At 57.2% G+C, this 22,109-nt stretch overlaps 1 protein-coding gene across 1 annotated transcript in view; it reads left to right on the top strand.

The window, feature by feature from the left end:
- Positions 1–1,156: 1,156 nt before the first annotated feature.
- Positions 1,157–22,109, top strand: part of PRRX2 (paired related homeobox 2) — a 55,335-nt gene continuing 34,382 nt past the window's right edge. Inside the window, exon 1 of the mRNA XM_045373898.2 lies at positions 1,157–1,522. Within this exon, the coding sequence (XP_045229833.1) occupies positions 1,264–1,522 (259 nt within the window). The 5' untranslated portion in view covers positions 1,157–1,263. The remainder of the gene's footprint in view (positions 1,523–22,109) is intronic.

The raw sequence follows: 22,109 nt of genomic DNA, 5'->3' as shown, positions 1-22,109 counted from the left end.
GCAGGAAAATCACTTGAACTCAGGAGGCGGAGGTTGCAGTGAGCAGAGATCGCGCCACTGCACTCCAGCCTGGGGGACAGAGCCTGACTCTTGTCTCAAAAATAAATAAATAAATAAGTAAATAAATAATACATAAAAATAAAAATAAAAAATAATGGTCCACAGGCTTTCAGGGATGTGTGTGGGCCGGTTTTCCATGTGGGAGCCGGGAAGGGATGTCCTGAAGGCTTCCTCCGGTGGCGACTTTGGCTGATGTGACTTTATGCCTGGTAGTGAGGGTGACAGAGGGATGGGCCGGTGAGCGGCTGCCCTGGAGAAAGAGCTGTGGCATCCGGGGGCTTAGGGTCTCAGCTCTGCTCACTCCGCACATCTTTTCTGTGCTTTCACTGAAAAACAAAACAAAAACAAGAGCGGACACCCAATCTGCCTCTTTCTTTCCTGTCACCCGTCTCAAGCCGGCTGTCCTCCGTGTGTGCGCTAGGAATCTGCAGCGAAGCGCCTGCCTTCCCGCTTGGTTTTCCTTGGGGAAGGGCCCGGGGCCTCCTGGGGGGTGGGCACCGGGTGTGTGGGTGTGTGGGGGGACCTGTCAGGGAGCAGCGGGGGAGAGGCGGGGTGGGCGGGGGTCGCGTACACCCCAGGAGCTTGAGGATGCGCTGCTTGCTGGGAGAGACGGCCTTGGGCCGGGTGGAGTGCACAGAGCTCTCTTGGCCAGCGCGGGCGGGCGGGGCCGTTGTTGGGGGCGCTGGGGGGAGTGAGGCTGGAGCTGGGAGTTGGGGGCTCTTCCCCGTTGTCTCTGGGCCACCCCCTCCACCTGCGGAGGCGATTGTAAATGGAGGGGGGAATCCCTCTGCCATCACCTCCCAGACACTTGGGGGATGGAAAACGACAAAACACGGAACCTCCCACTCCCTAAAAAGTGGGTGGGGAGGGTGAAGGGAGGACACCCCTTCCCCGCCCCCAGCGCCAGCAGCCGGGGTGGGGGCGGGCGAGGCGCGCGGGGAGGAGGGGGCGGAGGAGAGGACGGAGGGCGAGGTTTGCTTCAAGAAGGGGCGTGTGGCCGGCGCAGCGCGTGCACCAGCGGCTCCCGAGCCAGCGGCCGTGGCTAAGAAGGGGAGGGCGGAAAGTTTGTTTCCCCGACGTCAGCGCCGGGCGGGCCGCGGAGCCAGGAGGCGGCGGGAGCTGGGCAGAGCGCGGGGCGGCCGGGGCGCTCGCTCCGACCCGCGCCCGAGACCCCCGCCGGCCCCCCCGGGGCCGCTCGCGGGCATGGACAGCGCGGCCGCCGCCTTCGCCCTGGACAAGCCGGCGCTGGGCCCGGGGCCGCCGCCGCCGCCACCCGCGCTGGGGCCGGGCGACTGCGCTCAGGCACGCAAGAACTTCTCGGTGAGCCACCTCCTGGACCTGGAGGAGGTGGCGGCGGCCGGGCGGTTGGCGGCACGCCCCGGGGCCAGGGCCGAGGCGCGGGAGGGCGCAGCACGGGAGCCGTCCGGGGGCAGCAGCGGCAGCGAGGCGGCGCCGCAGGACGGTGAGTGCGGCCAGCCAGGGAACGGGGCGGTGGGGCCGGGGCGGTGGGGCCGGGGCGCGGGGCCCGGGGAGCCGGCGCGGGGCGGGCGAAGATGCAGGGCGCGTGGTCTGCGGCGGGACCTCCGGGGGCGCGTGTAAGTGACGGTGGGCGGCGGTTAACCAGCACTCGGGGCTGGGGGAGGGGGACCCTCTTCGGGTCTTGGGGTGCGTCCCCACGGGGAAGTGCGCTGCCTTCGCTCCCCAGTGCTCGGCTCCCCAACAGCCTGGGAAGTGGGTGTGGCTGCTGCCGCGTTACAACTAGGGAAACTGGGACCTGAGTCGGGCAAAGCCGCTGAGCTGCACGTTGGGGTTTCAAACCCGCCCCCTCTGGCACGAGCGAGCGCCGCCCCAGCTCCTCCTCGGTCTTAAGTCGGGCTCTTTGTGGGGCGAGGGTGCCTGCCTACCCCCCACCCTCCAGTTTGCCCCGGGAGCAGCTGCCTCGGTGGAACGGCCCAGCCAGGCCTCTCTTCCCCTGCGGAGGTCAAAGGTCATCAGGAAGGAGCTTTAAAAACAAACAACCCACCCAAGTGGCCTTTTTCAAAAAGTGACACAGGATGGCAGGGTCCTGAGCCCTTGGTAAGAAGGGGAGGGACGGGGAGAAGATGGAGAAAAAGCAAAGGCCCCAGCCCTGGACGGTTCAGCGGGGGAGGGGAGGACCGGAGTCCTCGCAGCTCAACACATACTGAGGATGGGGGCCGGGTGATCCGAAACCAGGCCCCTGTCCCCTAGCTCTGGGGCTGGGCCGGCCTGCTGGGGGCTCTGGGTCCCTGAAGTGTGCCCGCCTGATTCCAGCAGCCCTCCCACCCGCTCCTGGGAACCCTGTTCCCCGCAACAGCCTCCGGGTCTCAGGGTGTCCAGGCTGGTGGCTGCGTTCCTCGGCTTTTCAGATACAGGAGGTGCAGGGAAAACAGAGGTGGCTGCAACCTAGTCTGAAACTATGTGCGTCCACGAGGACGCCTGCGACACGCCTGCCTTTCACGGGGCACCTTCTGAGTGCACCCAGCTGCTGCCAGCCTATGGCTGAGATGAAGCCACTGGTTCCCTCACGGCAGTGGCCACCACTTACCGGCCACAGTGGACTGGCCGCTGGCTGCACCCTCTGGGGTGAGTGTGAAGCCAGCAGACCTCCCAGGAGTTGGGGTTTAACTCCCCAGTGGAAAAGGGGAGGGAGATGTTGACTCTGGCCCGGAGGAAAGCAGGTGCCCTCTGGTTTGTGCTGGGGGAATGCCCTGCCAGCCCAAGGTCATTTGAGGACCTCAGCGGCTCTCAGCCGGCCCTGCAACCCCAGGACAGAGGAGAGGTCCCAGTTTTATCCTGATGAAGGGAGACTCCAGGGGTTGGGAAGAGAAGGAGGAACAACTTGAAGGTGAAGGGAAAGAAGGAAGGGGGAAGACATGGAAAGGAGGGAGAGAAGGAGGAGAGACAGAGGAAGAGGAAGGAAAGGAGAGGAGAGGGGGTGAGGAGGGAATGAAGGGGGGCCAAGGGTGTCTTGTACTCCAGTCCTGGCCAGGGGATGGGATGCCCATTTCTGCCCTACCCCTGCTGTGGGGACAGACAGGGAAGGCCGTGATTTTCCTGGACACAGTGTAGAAGGTCTCCGGTGGCGGGTTTCCCCGGGGATCCCAGAACGACTAGTGTCAGCTAGGGATGTGGGCGCCTAGACAAGGCCCTTGGCAGCCTCCGGGCAGCTGGGTGTGCAGTCGGTTAGCCACCTGGGGCTAGCCACCCTCCTGGAGAGCCCGTGAGGCCTCCAGGCCTTCTCCTAAGAAGGGACATGGGCACACTGGGGGTACTCAGGCATGCTTGGGACACACTGGGTGTGGGATCAGGTGGGATAGCATCTGAGCCAGGCTCCAGGAGGCGCTCTTGGGCTGGCCCCTGTCTTGGACGCTACCTAGCTCTGCCCTGAGGACGATGGAGGCCTGGCAGGGAGAGTCCCTGGGCTCCGCCAGGGGTGTGGTCTGGATCTGGGCCTGCAGGCAGAAGGTGGAGAAAGGGGACTGCGGGACAGGCGCTAGTTTCCCACTCATCCCTCTGGGTCAGGCGACCGCACCACTGCCACTTGCTGTGGACTCCCAAGTCCTGAAGGCTCCAAAGGTGGGGGAGATGGGATCCCTCTTTCCCCATCCTGGACCCTTTGAAAGTGGGCAGCCAAACCTCGCTGGGCTTGCCGGGACTGCAGACCCCAGGCTAGTGGGCTGGGTCTTGGGCTGTGGCGTCATCCTCCAGTCCCAGACATACAAGAAGAGCCCAGCCCCTCACCAGAGATCCAGACATGCTTGGAGGTGGATTTTCCGCTGGCTCTTGGAGTTGTTTTCAGGTCCAAAGAAAGAGATGGTCTGGCCGGTGGTGGTGGCTCACACCTGTAACCCCAGTGCTTTTGGAGGCTGAGGTGGGTGGATCACTAGAGGTCAGGAGTTTGGGACCAGTCTGGCTAACATGGTGAAACCCCATCTCTACTGAAAATACAAAATTAGCCAGGCGTGGTGGTGCATGCCTGTAATCTCAGCTACTGGAGAAGCTGAGACAGGAGAATCGCTTGAACCCGGGAGGTGGAGGTTGCAGTGAGCCAAGATTGCACCACTGCACACTCCAGCCTGGGCAACAGAATGAGACTGCATCTCAAAAAAAAAAAAAAAAAAAAAAAGAGATTGCACCAAAGAGAGAGTGCCCCCATTAGAAAAATAAGGGTTTGGCTGGGCGCACAGTGGCTCACACTTGCAATCCCAGCCCTTTGGGAGGCTGAGATGGGTGGATCATGAAGTCAGGAGATTGAGACCATACTGGCCAACACAGTGAAACCCCATCTCTACTGAAAATACAAAAAATTAGCCAGGCGTGGTGGTGGGCACCTGTAGTCCCAGCTACTTGGGAAACTGAGGCAAGAGAAAGGCATGAACCTGGGAGGCAGAGCTTGCAGTGAGCCAAGGTTGCACCACTGTACTCCAGCCTGGGCCACAGAGCGAGACTCATTCTCAAAAAAAATTGAAAGAAAGAAAAGAAAAATAAGGGTTAGCCAGGCGCGGTGGCTCACGCCTGTAATCCCAGCACTTTGGGGAGCTGAGGCAGTTGGATCACAAGGTCAGGAGTTCAAGATCAGCCTGGCCAAGATAGTGAAACTCCGTCTCTACTAAAACTATTAGCCAGGTGTGGTGGCAGGTGCCTATAATCCCAGCTACTTGGGAGACTGAGGCAGGAGAATTGCTTGAACCTGGGCGGCAGAGGTTGCAGTGAGCTGAGATTGTACCACTGCACTCCAGCCTGGGCAATAGAGTGAGACTCCGTCTCAAAAAAAAAAAAAAGAAAAAACGAAAGAAAAAAAATAAGGGTTAATGGGGGACACCAATGAGTTAGGAATTAATATGTGGGATAGCAGGCTCAAACTTTTTTTTTTATTTAAAAGTTTTTGTTTGCACAAAGCCACCAGTAGATAAAGCCCGCCACTGCCGATGACTTTCTAAGACCAGGCTCCCTCCAGAAATGGCCGGGAAGACTGTGGCTTCGACGGTGACTCAGAACAAACCAGAGTCGCGGGTTCCTTCCTCCCCAGTCCAGCGCTGAGGGCCGCACCAGGCGCTGAGCTATGCCAAGCACGTTAGGAAAACAAACCCTGGTTTGCTGCCTTTGCAATGACTTACAACAAAAGAAACCACATTAATAACTGAGATTTTCTTTAAAGCATTCCCTCCTGTGGGCAGGGCGGAAACAGGGACGTGGACACACTGGGAAAATAAACAAAGTCCCTAGAGCCAGGCAGGGGTGAGGCCTCTGGCCAGGGAAGGCTGGGCAGCCAGTGCTCAGGGCTGCTACCTGCTTTGGAAAACCCCAGGATTCACTGCAGGAGAAACCTTGGGATCCCACGTGGATTCACTTTCCATAGATTCGGGAAGATGAAGTGCTTGCATCTAAGGCACGGGACAAGGCAGGGTGAGGTGGGAGCCCTCGGGGGGGCTGTCGGTGCATCTGTTAATAGGGGTGAGTCTGGTCTGTGGTGGGGGTCCCCAGGGCTCAGCACGGGGTCTGAAGGGATCCCTGAGTTAAGAGACGGGCAGATCTACCTTCAATTATTTTTTATTGCGGTAAAAGATGCCTAAGATCAGATTGGCCATTTTCACCATTTACAAGAATGCTGTCCGGTGGCATTAAGTCTGTTCACATTGTCGTGCACCCGCCACCACCATCCATCTCCAGAACTTTCTCATCTTCCCAAACTGAAACTGCACCCCCTTGAACACTCATTCCCCCTCCCCCAGCCCCTGGCACCCAGCAGTCCGCTTCCTGTCTCTGTGGATTTGACTACCCTAGGGATCTCGTATATAAGTGGAATCCTACAGTATTTGCCCCTCTGTGATCGTCTTATTTCACTTAAAGTGACGTCTACGGGGCTCACCCATGTAGCATGCATCAGAGTCTCCTTCCTTCTGAAGGCTGAATCACATTCCAGTGTACGGATGGACCACATTGTATCCGTTCACCCACCTACAGACGTGTGGGTTGTTCCCATCTACTGTGAACAGCACCGCTGTAGACACGGGTGTACAATTATCTGTTCAAGTCCCGGCTTTTAATGATTTGGGGTATCTACTCAGCATTGGAATGGCTACATCCTATGGTAGTTCTACCTTTAATTTTTTAATTTTTTATTTTTTGACTTAGTCTTGCTCTGTTGACCAGGCTAGAGTGCAGTGGTGCGATCTTGGCTCACTGCAACCTCCGCCTCCCCGGTTCACGCCATTCTCCTGCCTCAGCCTCCCAAGTAGCTGGGACTACAGGTGCCTGCCACCATGCTCGGCTAATTTTTTTTTGTATTTTTAGTAGAGACGGGGTTTCACTCTGTTAGCCAGGATGGTCTTGATCTCCTGACCTCTTGATCCGCCGGACTCGGCCTCCCAAAGTGCTGGGATTACAGGCATGAGCCACCGCGCCCAGCCTAATTTTTGTATTTTTAGTAGAGATAGGGTTTCGCCCTGTTGGCTAGGCTGGTCTCGAACTCCTGACCTCAGGTGATCCACCCACCTCGGCCTCCCAAAGTGCTGGGATTACAGGCGTGAGCCACCGTAAGGGACCATAATACTGTTTTCTACGGCTGACTTCGGTTTTTAACTGGCCTCCCTGTGACTGATGCTGAAACAGGGCGTCATCACAAGACCAGAGCCAGACTTCAGAGGAAGAGACAAAGGGGTCCCTTCAGAGCCCAGCCTTTGAAAGACAGCTTGTGTTCCTCCCCCTCCCCTCTCCTCTTGCTTCCCCTTTCTCTGTTTCCTGGGACAAGGGGAGTCATGCAGTCAGTGAGCACTGGTTGGGGGGCTGGGATGCTGCAGTTGGGGTCCTTGCTTTTGCCGTCCTCTCCGTGTGTGACCTTGGGGGTGTCATGTCCCCTCTGTGTGCCTCGCTCACCACCTGAACAATGGGAGATGGCGTACAAGGGTTGGGAGGCCCTCCCGACAAATGATGATTTGACCCAGGCTTGGGAACCCCATGATGGACATGTCTCCCCAGGATGTGGGGTCTCTGAGCCTGGGTCTGAGCTGGGCCTGGTGCCTGGACCCTTAGACAGGTGACCGTGTCTCAGCAGGAGCCCGGGAGCAGGGAGGGAGGAGGAGTGAGCGAGAGGCTGAGTGTCCAGGGGGCTTTCCGTTTGGGAGCTGCTAGGCCTCCCAGCGTGGCTGGGATGGGACAGTGGCCTGCATCTCGGCCTCCTTTTGGCCAGGGAGGGTTGGTTAATTGTTCGTGGTTCCAGGATGTCTTGCTCCTCTGTCCAGTAGATCATCTGGGAGGAGCTTGGGGGCCTGGCACAGGAGGCTTAGACCAGCTTGCCCTTCTCTGTGGGCAGAAGCTCAACAGGCTGGAGCCACCACTGTCCCCTCCCAGAAAACTCCAGAAAAGTAGCTTGGAGCAGTAGTGACAGTGCCGGCTTACACACTACCCTTGACGCCTGAGAATAACCCGGAGAGTCAGTGTTGCCATCTGTGGGATAGGAACGAGGGCTGTGGTATCCCTCGTAGGGTCTGGTGAGCCCTGAGTGGATGAGGGTCCTGGGTACCTAGTTCATAGTATCTGCTCAGTAAAGCGTCTCCACCGCAGCTCCTGGAAATGCTCTCTGAGGGCCTGTGAGTCTGGCGAGACGGGTGATGCCATCCCTATATTTTGGAGGCCCAGAGAGGCAAAGCAACCTGTCTGAGGCCTCACAGCTGTGAAAGCGGGGGAGGGATTTGGTTTTGGATCGCAAGTCCAGGCCTCCCTCTCCTGCACACTCCTTGGGCTGGAGGAGTCAGGGAAGGGGAGCCCGCCTGGCTGTTGGGGAGATTCTGGCTGAGGCTTGTTGGGGACTAAAGCGGGTGGGAGGGACAGGCCCAGAGGGGCGGCACAGAACAGGGCTCTGGGACGGACCTGTGCATATGTTAGGCGTTTCTGAGTGGGTAGGGGCAGGAAGGAAGGTTTGGGGTGGCTTGTCCTGGGCAAGGATGTGGGGTCAGGCTGGACGTGGCAGAACTTGGGGCACTTCCATGGTTTCCTAGATCCTAAAGGAGAGTGGCTCACCCAGGGTGGAAGGGGACCTTGGGGGTGATTTAAGGGGACCCAGTGCTTTCCTGAACACACCCTACAGCAATGTGCCAACCTGGGCCAGAGGCTGTGCCAGTGGAGCAGAAGTGGGTGGCCATGGTGGGGCTGAAGAAAGGTGTGAGGGGACGTGGTGAGAGTGACCAGGAAGTCTCATGTGCTCTGCGTGTCAGCTGGGGTGTCACAGGCCTCACTGGAGTTGTCCTCCTGCGAGCCATGTGAAGAAGGTCCTGTGATTATCCCCATTTTTTTTTTCTTGAGATGGAGTCTCGCTCTGTCGACCGGGCTGGAGTGCAGCGGCTGAATCTCAGTTCACTGCAAGCTCTGCCTCCCAGGTTTACACCATTCTCCTGCCTCAGCCTCCCGAGTAGCTGGGACTACAGGCGCCCGCCACCTCGCCCGGCTAGTTTTTTGTATTTTTTAGTGGAGACGGGGTTTCACCGTGTTAGCCAGGATGGTCTCGGTCTCCTGACCTCGTGATCCACCCGTCTCGGCCTCCCAAAGTGCTGGGATTACAGGCTTGAGCCACCGCGCCCGGCCAATTATCCCCATTTTATGAAGAGGGAAACCGAGGCTCAGAGAAGTCAAGGTCACTGTTCCCATTCCTTTAAGATTCCAGCCTGGCCTTCCTGGTCCAAAGCCCCTGATCGCCACCACTGCCCGAAGCTGCCCCTGGCTCAGGGGAATGCTGGGGTGGCCTGACCGGCGATGTCCACCCCCAGGCAGGTGCAGCCTGCATTCAGGGGGCCGTGGGGTGGCCCAGGGTTGGCTAGGGTTCTTCTCAATATCTCCAGCAACCTGGCCTGGGCCACGTCCCAGGCGTGAGGGAGATGGGTCAGGCCTGGAGAGTGGGGACTGCCCGGGGCTGGAGTGTTTGAAGTGGGAGTGTAGGGGGGATGCCCTTCCCCTCCTGCCCAGAAACAACTGGAATGGCCTCCGTCACCTGTCTCCAGCTGCCCGGATGCACGAGAGCCGTGGAGGGTCCCTGTCTCTGTGGAGCAGCAATAGGACAGGTTCCCTTCCCCCTCCGTCCCCAGCTCCCGCACTTGGTCGTTCATTCACTCATTCATTCTACAGTCATTTTCCGAACACCTGTAGTGTGTCAATCCTTGAGTTCCACTGCCGGCCTGTGGTTCCCAGACTTCCAGTTTTCAAGTCCAGTAAAATTCCCAGTAACTGAGAGGAACTGGCAGACAGTGGACAGTGTTAAAGGTTTGCCAAGAAGAGCCATTTACTCACAGCCCTGATGTCCCCACCCTTTCATCCGAGAAAGAACCTTTTAGTATCTTCATCTCTGAGTAAAGAACGGTTCTTGGCTGGGCAAGGTGGCTCAGGCCTGGAATCCTAGCACTTTGGGAGGCTGAGGCCGGAGGATTACTTAAGACCAAAGTTCAACACCAGCTTGAGCAATGTAGCAAGACCTTGTCTCTACAAAAAATAAAAATTAAAAACAATTAGGTGGGCATGGTAGTATGCACCTGTGGCCCCGGCTACTACTCGGGATGCTGAGACAGGTGGATCCCTTGAGCCCAGGAGTTTGAGGCTGCAGTCAGCTGCACACCACTGCACTCCAGCCTGGGCAACACAACAAGACCCTGTCTCAAAAAAATAAAAAAAAAAACTAAACAAACAAAGGTTCCCAAAATTGACTTCATTTAGCTTCACAAAAAGCTCACTCGTTGCCCCTATTTTTCTCATTTTGTTGGTGAAAACTTTGTTCTAGGCTGGCATTTGGGAACCACATGGTCTGGCTTTCCCGGACCCCCAGACACAAAGACACACACAGACCCACACCCCCCGCCATCATGAGGGCTCCAGCCTGGCCCCCGATGGAGCCCTGGCTGTTAGTGGTCAGGGCGGTTACAGCGGCTGGAGAGTAGATGGGCAGACGCATCTGCACCCGTGTGGGCCAAGGGTTAAGTGCCTTTTGCGAGGTGGTGAGTAGGAGAGAGCTGTGGGAGCTTCCTGTTTAGACAGAGGGAGGTTGGGGAAGTTACCTCGCAGGCTCTCACACTGAACAGACGAAGAGATGGGATGCCCGGTGGTCAGCATCCGGCAGGTAGGGAGGTGACACGGGCAGCGGAGCAGGTGGCAGAGCATGCCCAGCCTGGGAGAGGCAGAGCTGGCCACGGCTGACCCTCCCAAGGAGCATGGGCTTGCCGGGACACCCTGCTGTGGCCAGAACCCGGGAGCCACGGAATCACACCAAGTCCTGGAAGCAAAGGTTGTTAGGAGACCCAGAAAGTACTGGGTCCCCAGTTGCTCTCGCTGCCCTGAGCCCGGGTGTAGCCGCCCTGCTCTGTGTCCCTTCCACATCACGGAAGCTGTTTGTGCCCAGCCAGGCTCTGGGGGGCCACCAAGATGACAGGATGGGTCCACATGGGGCCCTTGATGGCTAATGATATCTTTTCTTGTGTCCTAAAAATGAAGCAGGCTCTGGAAGATACTATTTTGGTTTATCTCTGTGATCGATTCTGCTTTTCTGCGCGTGGGATGGGCAGCCTGGACCTTCCGGTTTGGGGGTGGTGGGAGGGGCTAGGAGGGAGTGGGGGCGACGGGTCATGGAGCAGCCAAGGAGCTGAGGCCTGTAGAATTGGAGACCGGGCAACAGGCTGCGAGCTGCAAAACTTGCAGTCTTTGGAGAAGGCTTGGGAGTGAGACAGTGACAGAGAAGGAGGCCCAGGCTGTGAGGCCTGGAGACTTCCACAGAGGGACCCTCCCCCCAGAGCTGAGCGAATACCTCAGTTGCTTGAGATTTGACAAGGTGAGGGCAGGTGACCTCCCGTAACTCTGCTGCCCAAGAGGCAGTGAGGGGGGCCCCAGCCTAGGACTCAGGACATGGGATTCTGGCCTCACCTTGCCCAGCTCTACAGCTTGAGACACACCCTGTCGCTGGTCTGAGCCTCCGCGTCCCCATCTGCAAGACAAGAAGGTTGGACATTTGTTTACGGGCATATTTCTTGTGGTCCCAGGAGTCCCTACGTTAGAATCACCCAGGGAGCTGGTGCGTGTTCCTAGGCCCCACCCTGACCCACCGGATCGGACTTGGAGCCTGGGCCTGTGCATCTGCATTCAGTAGCACCCCTGCCTGGTGATTCTTGCACCCTGCTGTGGGCTTCCTCCAGAGCTGACTCTACCTCCATCACCCTCCTCAGTTTACCCGAGTGGAAAGCGGTCCTCTCGAGGGGACGGAGGGGCTGGGCAGAGCTGCGCAGGATGCGTAAGGCTGGCTCTGGACCTGGAAGGGCTCGGAAGTGTCCAGCATACGGGAGAGGGAGGGGGCTGCACTGAGGCTGAGCCCTAGCATCCCCAGGGACTGGATTTTGTGCCGAAGCTGCACTGCCGGGTCTAGGAGGAAGCATTTGCTCTTGACCATCCACCAGCATCCATTGAGCACCTACTGAGTACCAGCCCAAGGCAGCCCAGGGGATTGGAATGCAGGGGTGATATGATAGGGACAATTCCTGTCTCTTCCTCACCAGCATCCTGACCCCCTCTAGCTTCGGTGGCCAGGGTCAGGGTGTGGGGGGGGCGGCAGTCAGAAGCCCCCCTGCTGAGCGGGAGCCACTGGACAAGCTCCCTCCTGCCATCCTCCCAGCCCCTCCTGCCCCCTGCTACCCTTGCTCCTCCATGGGCTCCCCTCAAAGGGCTCCCTTGGGGATGGGGATCCACTACCCCCAGGGGGCAGCTGCCTTGCCCCCACCCCCGCCTCCCTGTCTGTCCTCCCCCACTGCTGGTCTCCCCCTCGCTGGCCTCCCCTCTTGCCGTGGGCGCAGACGTTTACACGCCAGAGATGGCGTTATTAAAAATGACATTTAACCAGAGCTGGAATTAACCACGCGGATGGCTGCAAACCTCGGAATCAAAGCGGGAGCCGCCGGGCGGGCGCGCCTGGCAGGGGCCTCGCGGCCTCTCTCGCCGCCAGAGCTCTGCGCGGGCCTCCCATATAAAACCCCGCAGAACGCCGAAGTCTTGAAAGCCAGTGCACCTCCTTTCATTAGACTAACAAATAACACGTAACAGAAAACAGCTGTTAACAGCAGCCCCTAATGCTCTCAAGATGGTGCTTCAGGCAGCCGGTCCAGCCAGTGGGCAGCCGGTGGGTAACCCAGCCTCAGGTGGAGGCTACCCCCACCCCAGGTGGGTGTGGAATGCCTGGCACCCTCCCGTTTTTCCAGGCCTCCATCTGCACCCTCTCGGACCTGGGAGCCTCCTTCTCCTTCTGTCCTTCCTCCTGCTCAAGTCATTCACCCCGCTCCTTGTTGAGACCTCATGTCTGAGGGTCTGTTTGCAAGGGGTTGGGCCCTGGGACGGTGGGAATCAGGGGTGACATAGCCAAGAACATGGGAAGCAATGGCCGGATCTTGAGCTCCAGCCCCGCCTCTGGCCCGCTAAGGGACCGTGGCCACTTTCTCTCCAAGCTCCTCATTTGTCATCTGGGGAGGACAAGAGTCACACCTTCTTGCAGGGAGGTTTTAAGGATTTCGGAGATGATGGAAGTGGAGTGCTCAGCAGACAGCCAGACAGTGCTCAGAATAAAGAGTGTCTGCAATCGTGGTTACAGCTGGGGAACCCAGCGCTCAGAGAAGCTAAGTGACTTGCCCAAGATCACACAAGGGGTGGAGAAGCCAGAGCCCATGTGCTTTCAGGACACTGTGAAGCAGGGACTGAGGCATTCAGAAGTGGGTGTGAACCAGCCCCTGCCCTCAGAGGGCTTCCAGTCCACAGCTGATGCAGAGGGTGAGCTCCCCAGCCCTCACTGAGGCCAGGCAACCCCTCGAGGCCCCCACCACTAACCCTGCGGGCTTGGAAGCCAGAGGGGCCTCCAGATGCAGCCATCATTCCAAGTGTGGGTGCTGGGAGACTCGGGGCCTCCCCAGAACCCGAAGCGTGATCCCCGCAGCTCAGAGGGGCTCTGTCCTCAAACCTGGAGAAGGAAGGGCTGCATCCTAGGCTAGGGAGAAAAATCCAGAGAAAACCTCCCTAAGTTGGGAAGAAAGACAAATGGGCATTTTGTTTCATTTCCCCTCATGATGAAGCCACAGTAAAGAGACCCCTTTGCCTTCCTTCTAAGAGACCGTATGTTAAACTCGGTGCCTCCCCACTCCCCACCACGATCCTGCTCTGCATTTTGGTTGCAAGGAAACTGCATAGGATTCTCCTCCTTTGCTCGTTTGTTCAGCGCGCATGCGTGTTGTTTTGAGGCATGGTGCTGGGAAAATCCCAGTGAACAGGCCAGCCCTGGTCCCAAAGGGCATAATCTCAGCACAAAGCGCCCCCAGCGATCCCATTCTTTCCATCTACCAGTCTCTGAGCTCTCGGATTTATGCAGAGCCTCCCACTGAATCACTCAGCAGTCTCACGAGAGAGGTGAAGTTTCATCCTCATCTTACAGGTGAGGAAACTGAGGCTCGGAAGGATAAAGCGACTTGACCTAGGAAATAACGCAGTGATCCCCAGAGCGCAGGTATCACACTGGCCGCCCCACGCCGGTGCCTCAGATGGCCAAGGAGCCGTGCAGGGTTCTCTTGCTAAAAGCAGCCTAGGCTCTGCCTCTGGGGGAGGCCCAGGAGGGATGGGGGATTCCTTCCCAGCTCCTGGTTCCCACCTGGAGACCTCTGCAGTGTCCTGAGGAAGGCCCCCCTCCAGGCCCCCCGTTTCCAGGAACACACCCATGCAGACACTGGTCCGTGGCATGGTCAGGCGGGGAGGCTGCAGGCCTCGCTGTGATGGGGAGGGGGGTGGCCAGGGAGGGGCCCTTGCCTTAGGGAAGCTCATGTTTCCTAGAGACATCATGTTTTAATTGGAAGGCCAGCCTCTCCCACAGAGCCGGCCGCCCCACCACCACATCCCTGGGGGAGGAGAGTGTCAGGGCTCAAAGCGGGAAATTGCTAGAGACAAGAAGTAAAAACGGACTACTCTGGTTTCACTGGGAAGGAAGAAAGAAAAGGCAAAGATCTAATACCAGCTGAAAGCAGGGTTGCTGTTTAAATAAAACTGTTGCTGTTGCAGCAAATTCAAGGCTGGGGCTGCTTTTTCTTTTCTTTTTTTTTTTTTTTTCAATTTTTTTTTTCTTTTTTTGTTTTTTTGAGATGGAGTCTCACTCCGTCACCCAGGCTGGAGTGCAGTGGTGCAATCTCGGCTCACTGCAACCTCCACCTCCCGGGTTCAGGTGATTGTCCTGCCTCAGCCTCTTGAGTAGCTGGAATTACAGGCACGCACCACCATACCCGGCAAATTTTTGTATTTTTAGTAGAGATGGGGTTTCGTCGTGTTAGCCAGGCTGGACTCGGACTCCTGACCTCAAGTGATCTGCCTGCCAAGGCCTCCCAAAATGCTGGGGTTACAGGTGTGAGCCACTGCCCCCAGCCTAGGGGACGGCTTTTTCAAGGGTCTGGTTTCTCTGTCAAGGGAGGAAAAGTTGGGGAGGCATTCTGTGAACCCTTCTCTCCTTCCACAAGTATTGTTGAGCACCTACTGCACGCCAGGCCCTGGCCAGGCACAGGGGCCCCTGTAGGAAACAAGGGAGCTGTGGTCCTTGGTGTGAAGGAAGACATGCTGGATGCTATGACGACAGACGATGGGCCCCTACATTGTCTGGAGGTTCAGGGAAGGCTTCCTGGAGGAAGCAGAATTTCAGAAAGGACCTCAAGAATGAGTGGAGTTGTCCAGAAGAGGAGGTCAGGGAGGGCACGCCGGGTGGAGGAAACAGCAGACGGAAAGGCTCCGAGTTGGAAAGAACATGGCCGTTCTGGAGCAGAAAGTGTGGGAGAGCACGGTGGGGGCCTGCGATCTGGCAGACCTCGTTTGAGATTTGTGACTTTGGTATTAAGAGCAGTGGGGATGCGTTCTGTGTGTCTGTGAGTGTCCAGAGTGGCCACTCACTCCGGCCCTCTCTGGGGGCTCTCTCAGTGAGCATCTCTTCCAGTCACATGGGAAGCCAGTGTCTGACATGGGGATGACAGTTGTGTCTCAGTTGCCCAGAGCTTGCTGGGCTGCCCCAGTCTCCAAAGGAGCTGACCACAAGCCCCTAACTGGCTGCCTCTGGCCCAGCTGCTGTGAGACCTGCACTGCCTGAGAAGCCCAGATCCTGAGCCAGCGGGGGAAAGCTCCAGGAGCCATTTAGAGCCAGAGGCGGGGCAGGTGGCCATGCCCCATGTCATAGTCCACTGCGTGCAGGATGGCAGCACCAATCGGGGAGGTGGGGAAGGGGGTGCAGGCAGCCAGGCACTGGGCAGCCATGGCTGATGATGAATTCATGGTGTCAGGGACCCAGGACCAGGGCTGTGTGTCCCAGGCACGTGATGACCCTGGGGCGGAAGCTTTGTTCACAAGATGAGGAAGGAATGCCATCCCAGGCTATCTGACCTTGAATCCTGTATTCCGCAAGAAATGGAGGGAGTCGGGGGTGCTGCCGCAGAGTCGGGACAGTTAAGCTGGGTGATGGTGGCAGCGGGGAGGTGGCTGTGACGGCCCACCTCCATCATCGTCAGCCCCGTGATCCAACAGGACCATTTATTGTGCACCTGCTAAGTGCTACACCCTCTGCATGGATCATCTCATTAAATCCTCCCGAACCCTCTCGAAGGCAGGCAGTTTTATGACCCAATTTTCCAGTTGAGGAAACTGAGGCACAGGAAGGCAAGTTACACAGTGAGTACATGGGGGCAGCAGGCCTTGGGCCCTTGACTGTGCCGACCTCGAGTCCCTGGATTGGGCTGACTGCGACCTCACCCAGCCACTGCAGGCCAGTTTAGGAAGGGAAAGGTGAGAAGGTTCCATAACGCTGCTGAACGAAACCACAGCTGCTCCCTGACCCAGACAGGCAGGCTAGGGCCGGGGCAGCCCCTGTTGTCCCCCATGCAGCTCAGTGGTGATGCAGGCAGAGAAAGGTAGAGCCAGCTCCAGAGAGCTCCCAAGGGCACCCCTCCAGGGCCTCCTCTCTCCAGGGACAGGACGTGCTGGGGAATGGCCCAGCTCTGCCGTGGAGATTCTGGCCCCAACCTCAGCTCCACTTGCTGGGTGATCTTGGCAAAGCACTCATGTCTCTGAGCCTCAGATTCCTCAAATTCCTCACCTGCCAAATGATCATCATAATAGTACCTGGGGTTTGGGCTGCGCAGAGGAGTTGATGAGACCAGGCAGGCAGGGGCTTAGCTTTACGCCTGCCTCGCCCCTGAAGAGTGCTCAGTAAACACCAATTTAGCCAGGCACGGTGGCTCATACCTGTAATCTCAGCACTTTGGGAGGTCAAGAAGGGGGGATCACCTGAGGTCAGGAGTTCGAGACCAGCTGGCCAACATGGTGAAACCCCGTCTCTACTAAAAATACGAAAATTAGCTGGGTGTGGTGGCATGCACCTGTAATCCCGGCTACTCGGGAGGCTGATGCAGGAGAATTGCTTGAACCTGGGAGGCAGAGATTGCAGAGAGCTGAGATCATGCCACTGCACTCCAGCCTGGCTGACAGAGCGAGATTCCATCTCAAAAAAAAAAAAAAAAAAAGAAAAAAAAAATTTTTTCTCTCTCCCTCCCTCCCTCCTTCCCTCCCTCCTTCTTGACACCTGGGAGGAAGGGCAGATGTCCCATTTAGGACCATCACGTTCCCTTCACAGATGGAAAAACTGAGGGAGAGGTTTCCCCAAGCCCCACAGGAAGGAGAGCTGAGATTAGGAACAGAGTTCTGGGTGTCGGGAGCTTGCCTCATGGCTTTGCTGGTGCCTAACTATGCTTTCCAAAAGGGAGATAAGTTACCCAGCCCAGCACCCCGCCCCCAGCCCGCACACAGGACCCAGATCCCTCTCCCCTGCCCAGCCCTACCTGGCGACCTGGGATCCCCTCTCTGGAAGGACAGTGCTGATCCACCGCACTGAACCTGGCTTCTGGCTGGATGTGACCGCCACTCCTGTGCAGAAGGAAGCATCTTGCTTTATTTTCCACAGCACAAATTGTAACCATACATAGTGGCAGATACCATCTATAAAACACAACTATTTTTATAATGTGGTGTTTGAGGTTAAAAATTCAAATTAGAGATTAATTACAACGTCTAGAAGGTCTGTGGCTAAGACGACTTTGGGGAGGAAGGCTGACACGTTCAGATTTGCAGCCTGGAGCACTGCAGGTGGGTTCTCCCTGCATGCCTAGAGCATGCACACCCACTCGCACCCACTCTCTGAGCCAGTCCCCGGGCTCCGGCAAAGCTGAGTTCGATGTGGCATTGGCATCCCTGGGAGAGCTGGCTTCAGTGCTGGCTCTTTTTCTGCCTAGGACACTGAGGTCCAAGCAGCCATCAGAGAGCAGGTTCCCTGGTCAGGTGTGGTGGCTCGTGCCTGTAATCCCAGCACTTTGGGAGGCCAAGGCAGGTGGATCACCTGAGGTCAGGAGTTCAAGGCCAGCCTGGCCAACGTGGCAAAACCCCGTCTCTACTAAAAATACAAAAATTAGCCAGGCATGGTGGTGTGCACCTGTAATCCCAGCTACTCGGGGGGCTGAGGCAGGAGAATTGCTTGAACCCGGGAGGTGGAGGTTGCAGTGAGCCAGGATCATGCCACTGTACTCCAGCCTGGGCGACAGAGCAAGACTCTGTTTCAAAAAAAAAAGAAAGCAGGTTCCCTGATGATAAAGCAGCCCTGGGGGTTGTGGATGTGGCAGCAGGTGGGGAGATGCCAGTGTGTGGGGCACCCAGAAAAGTTGTGAATGTCTTGATTTTGCCTCCATCCGGTGCCCGCTCTCTGCTCCTCCCTAAACCCGCCCTCCCTCCACCCCCGAAAACCAGAACCAGATGGAAACCCAAGTGAATATGGGTCTGAGCGGAGGATGGATGGTGTGGGATGGGAGCCCCGATGTGGGGAGTGCGCCCCATTCCAGAAACACTAAAGGCCAATGTGTCTCCTTCAGCACAGGGACAGCTTGGAGCCCACTGCAGAAGAAATCCAGGTTCTGGTGGCCTCTGGGCTCCCTGGGGATCACGGGCACATGTTTGCTGCTTCATTCAAAATGGGGAACAGGCCGGGCGCGGTGGCTCAAGCCTGTAATCCCAGCACTTTGGGAGGCCGAGATGGGCGGATCACGAGGTCAGGAGATCGAGACCATCCTGGCTAACACGGTGAAACCCCGTCTCTACTAAAAAATACAAAAAACTAGCCGGGCGCGGTGGCGGGCGCCTGTAGTCCCAGCTACTCCGGAGGCTGAGGCAGGAGAATGGCGTGAACCCGGGAGGCGGAGCTTGCAGTGAGCTGAGATCCGGCCACTGCACTCCAGCCTGGGCGGCAGAGCGAGACTCCGTCTCAAAAAAAAAAAAAAAAAAAAAAAAATGGGGAACCACAGCAGTGACTGGAAGCTTAGGGCTGCCCGTGGCGCCGAGAATTTTCCTCCCTCCACCTTCCCACGGCACAGGCTGGTCCCTGAGGAGGAGGCGCGGGTCTTAGGAGGAAAGCAGCTCTGGGGAGCTGTTGGCCAAACGCCCGTAGCCGCCTCCTGTGCCCAAGGTACCCCAGGGAGAGGAGGTCCAGAGTGGGGCCAGGATGTCACATGGATCCCACTTGGCTCCCCGGGGCAAGGGACTTCTTTTCTCTCAACCTCAGTTTCTTCGTCTTTGAGGTGGGGACGGTGACAGCACCTACTCAGAGGCGTGGGTGGTGAGGATGCAGAGACGTGGGAAGCACTTCACAAAGTCCTGGCACAGCTGGCCCCGCCGCTGCCGCTGTGCTGCCGATGTTATTATTACTGCCATCGCTATTGTTCGCGACTCCTGTGAGGGTCCCTGAGAGAGGAGGGGCTGAGGATCCAGCCATACCCCTGGCAACCGCAGGCCCCCAAGGACGCTCATCTCTCTAGCATGGGGTTGGAGAACTGTCCCAACCCAAACTAGCTCCATATTAAGGCAAAAGCTCCATCCCTCCGGCCCCAGCCCCACCCTGGGGTGCGGCGGCGAGAGTAGGGACTTGTTTATTCTCTTGTCTCTTGACTGATCCAGGGTGAAGCTGGAGGGAGGAGGACAGGGAGTGTCTCCACCCCCTCTCAGCAATGGCTTTGCCCCATCGCGGAAACAGCTCAGGTATCTTTGGCCCTACCCAGTCTTTGGCACAACAGACAAAAGCCTGGGCCTGTGGCGGGGTCAGAGGTCCTCCATCGCCACCATGGAAACCCCAGACCCATCCCTCAATCCTCCCCTCCTCAGCCGGGCGCGGCGGCTCACGCCTGTAATCCCAGCACTTTAGGAGGCCGAGGCGGGCAGATCACCTGAGGTCAGGAGTTTGAGACCAGCCTGACCAACATGGTGAAACCCCCGTCTCTACTAAAAATACAAAAATTAATCTGGCATGGTGGCGTGCACCTGTAGTCCCAGCTACTCGGGAGGCTGAGGCAGGAGAATTGCTAGAACCCGGGAGGCGAAGGTTGCAGTGAGCTGAGATGGTGCCACTGCACTCCAGCCTGGGCGACAGAGTGAGACTCTGTCTTAAAAAAATAATAAAAATAAAAAATCTTTCCCTCCACTGGCTATGCCAGTTCCTGCCAGGCCACCATTAAGTCTTACTTGGGTGAATTCACTGCCCACCAGGAACCCCTGCTGGGACCCCCTTCATAGCAGTAATTAATCATCTCCCTTTTAGGAGGCCCCTACTATGGACTAAGCATATGACACACACGATCTCATCTCCCCTCATCTTTGTAGACGGATATTGGCATTTCCGTTTTACATACGAGAAACGGAGGCTCCTTCCTGCAGCACGTATTTCTTGAGAGGCCCCTGCTCTGTGCAGGCTCTGGGCAGACATCCACCTGCCAGCCCTTAGGGAGCTTGCAGGTAACTGACAAATACACAGGCAGGTAATTTACTACAGTGCTGGTAAGTTCCACCGAAGGGAAGCACAGGGGCCTCTGGGGCTCAGAGACGGGAGCGCCACCCCCAGGCTGCACAGCCAGCACCTGCGGAGGGAAGGCTAAAGCCCAGGATCAGACTTCAGAGCCCTCCCATCCCTACCCTCTTACTGTACAAGGCTGTGGCTAACGGGAGCCCCCTCCCAACAGGCTGCAGAGACTCACATCCCAAATTCGCCCAGAGAGGGACCCATGACCCTGGACCCCGTGTGGTGGAGGCAGCGATGGGAGGAGAGGAGGGAAGGTTCCTGAGGCAGGTCCACAAGTCCCTCTGGCACTGTGCTCTCCGAAGACCTGAGGGTGAGGGGTTCCCAGAGTGGGAGTGACACTACTCTAGTTCTGCCAGGTGAGGACAAGGGTACAGGTATAGTTGGGCTTTGGCATCGTATCAGTCAAGGCTGTCACCTATGGTGGGTAGAAGACTGGTCCCAGCTAGCTTAAGCAAAACTAGGATATATTCATTAGCCTAATTTAGAAATCCAGGGTGGGACTTCAGGCACTGCTGGATCCAGGCTTAAGCAATGGCACTGGGCCCTCAGTTCTCTCTCTCTCTGGCTTCACCCTTTCCTATAGAGGAGACACACACACACACAGAGAGACACACACAGACACAGTCACAACACACACACACACACAGCCAACAGAAAAGAAACCAGAAATCTCCGAAAAAGTCTCGCTGTGCCATGATTAGGTCCCTGCCCACTTTTTTTTTTTTTTTTTGAGACGGAGTCTCACTCTGTCGCCCAGGCTGGAGTGCAGTGGCCGGATCTCGGCTCACTGCAAGCTCCGCCTCCCGGGTTCACACTATTCTCCTGCCTCAGCCTCCTGAGTAGCTGGGACTACAGGCGCCCGCCACCTCGCCCGGCTAGTTTTTTGTATTTTTTTTTTAGTAGAGACGGGGTTTCACTGCGTTAGCCAGGATGGTCTCGATCTTCTGACCTCGTGATCCGCCCATCTCGGCCTCCCAAAGTGCTGGGATTACAGGCTTGAGCCACTGCACCCGGCCTACCTGCCCACTTTTGAACCAATCATAGTGGCCAAGAGAAGCAGAGGGCTGATTGGCTGAGGCCTGGGCTATGTGGGGTGGGGCCTCACTGGCACCCCTTGGAGGGAGGATGGAGGGAGACTACTCTCCACGTGGTGCTCCTGGGTGTAACAGAGCTCAACATTTGTAAAGAGAGTTCTCTAAACAGCACAGGCAGTGCTTCAAGTACATCTCATGTATTGTCTCACCTAATCACGGAGGGACCGTTATTGTACCTGCTTTATAGACGAGGCAGCCAAGGCTCGGAGAGGCCAAGAAGCTTTTCCAAGGTCACTCAGCTTGGGGGTGGAGTTGAGGGAACTCATTCCAGGGTTCCTGTGTCAATCATGACTCTCAAAGCAACCAGGAGGCCTGGACAGCTGGCACTGGGCCACCCTTCCACCATCTTGTCCCCTCTACCAGGGCAGGCAGTGTGCCACTGACGCCCCTCCTGCCCTCTCCCTAGGCTCAGGGCATCACTCTGGCCAGGGTGAGCCCCGTGGGCTTAGTGGTGCTCAGGAAGCTGTGGAGGGGTCAATCATCACCCTACCTGGTCCCAAGCACAGGCCTGGGAGGGACTGCCCAGACGAGGGAGCAGGGCAAGTTGGGGTCTGGCTGGACCCAGGGCCCCCTACCAGTGGCAGCATCCTCCTCACGTTACATTAACACAGTACTTGTTACTGTGGCAAGTACGCTGGAGCCAAAAGCAGGGTGGACTGTGGTTGTCCGCTTGCTGCGCCATCACAGGCAGTCCACATTTCACTCACTTGGTTCATTTTATTTATTTATTTATTTATTATTTATTTATTTATTTAGAGACAGGGTCTCTGTTGCCCAGGCTGGAGTGCAGTGGCACGATCACAGCTCACTACAGCCTCGACCTCCTGGGCTGTTGATCCTCCCACCTCAGCCTCCTGAGTAGCTGGATGACATGTCCCACCACACCCACCTGGCTAATTCTTTAAATTTTTTGTAGAGATGGGGGTCTTGAACTCCTGGACTTAAGCAATCCTCCCACCTCAGCCTCCCAAAGTGCTGGGATTACAGGCATGATTCACTGCGCCTGGCCAGTTTCCCTTCTT

This window comes from Macaca fascicularis, chromosome 15 (genome assembly GCF_037993035.2).
Source record: "Macaca fascicularis isolate 582-1 chromosome 15, T2T-MFA8v1.1".
NCBI lineage: Eukaryota > Metazoa > Chordata > Mammalia > Primates > Cercopithecidae > Macaca > Macaca fascicularis.
Note: the sequence above shows the minus strand (reverse complement) of the source record. Positions and strands in the feature narration are given on the sequence as shown.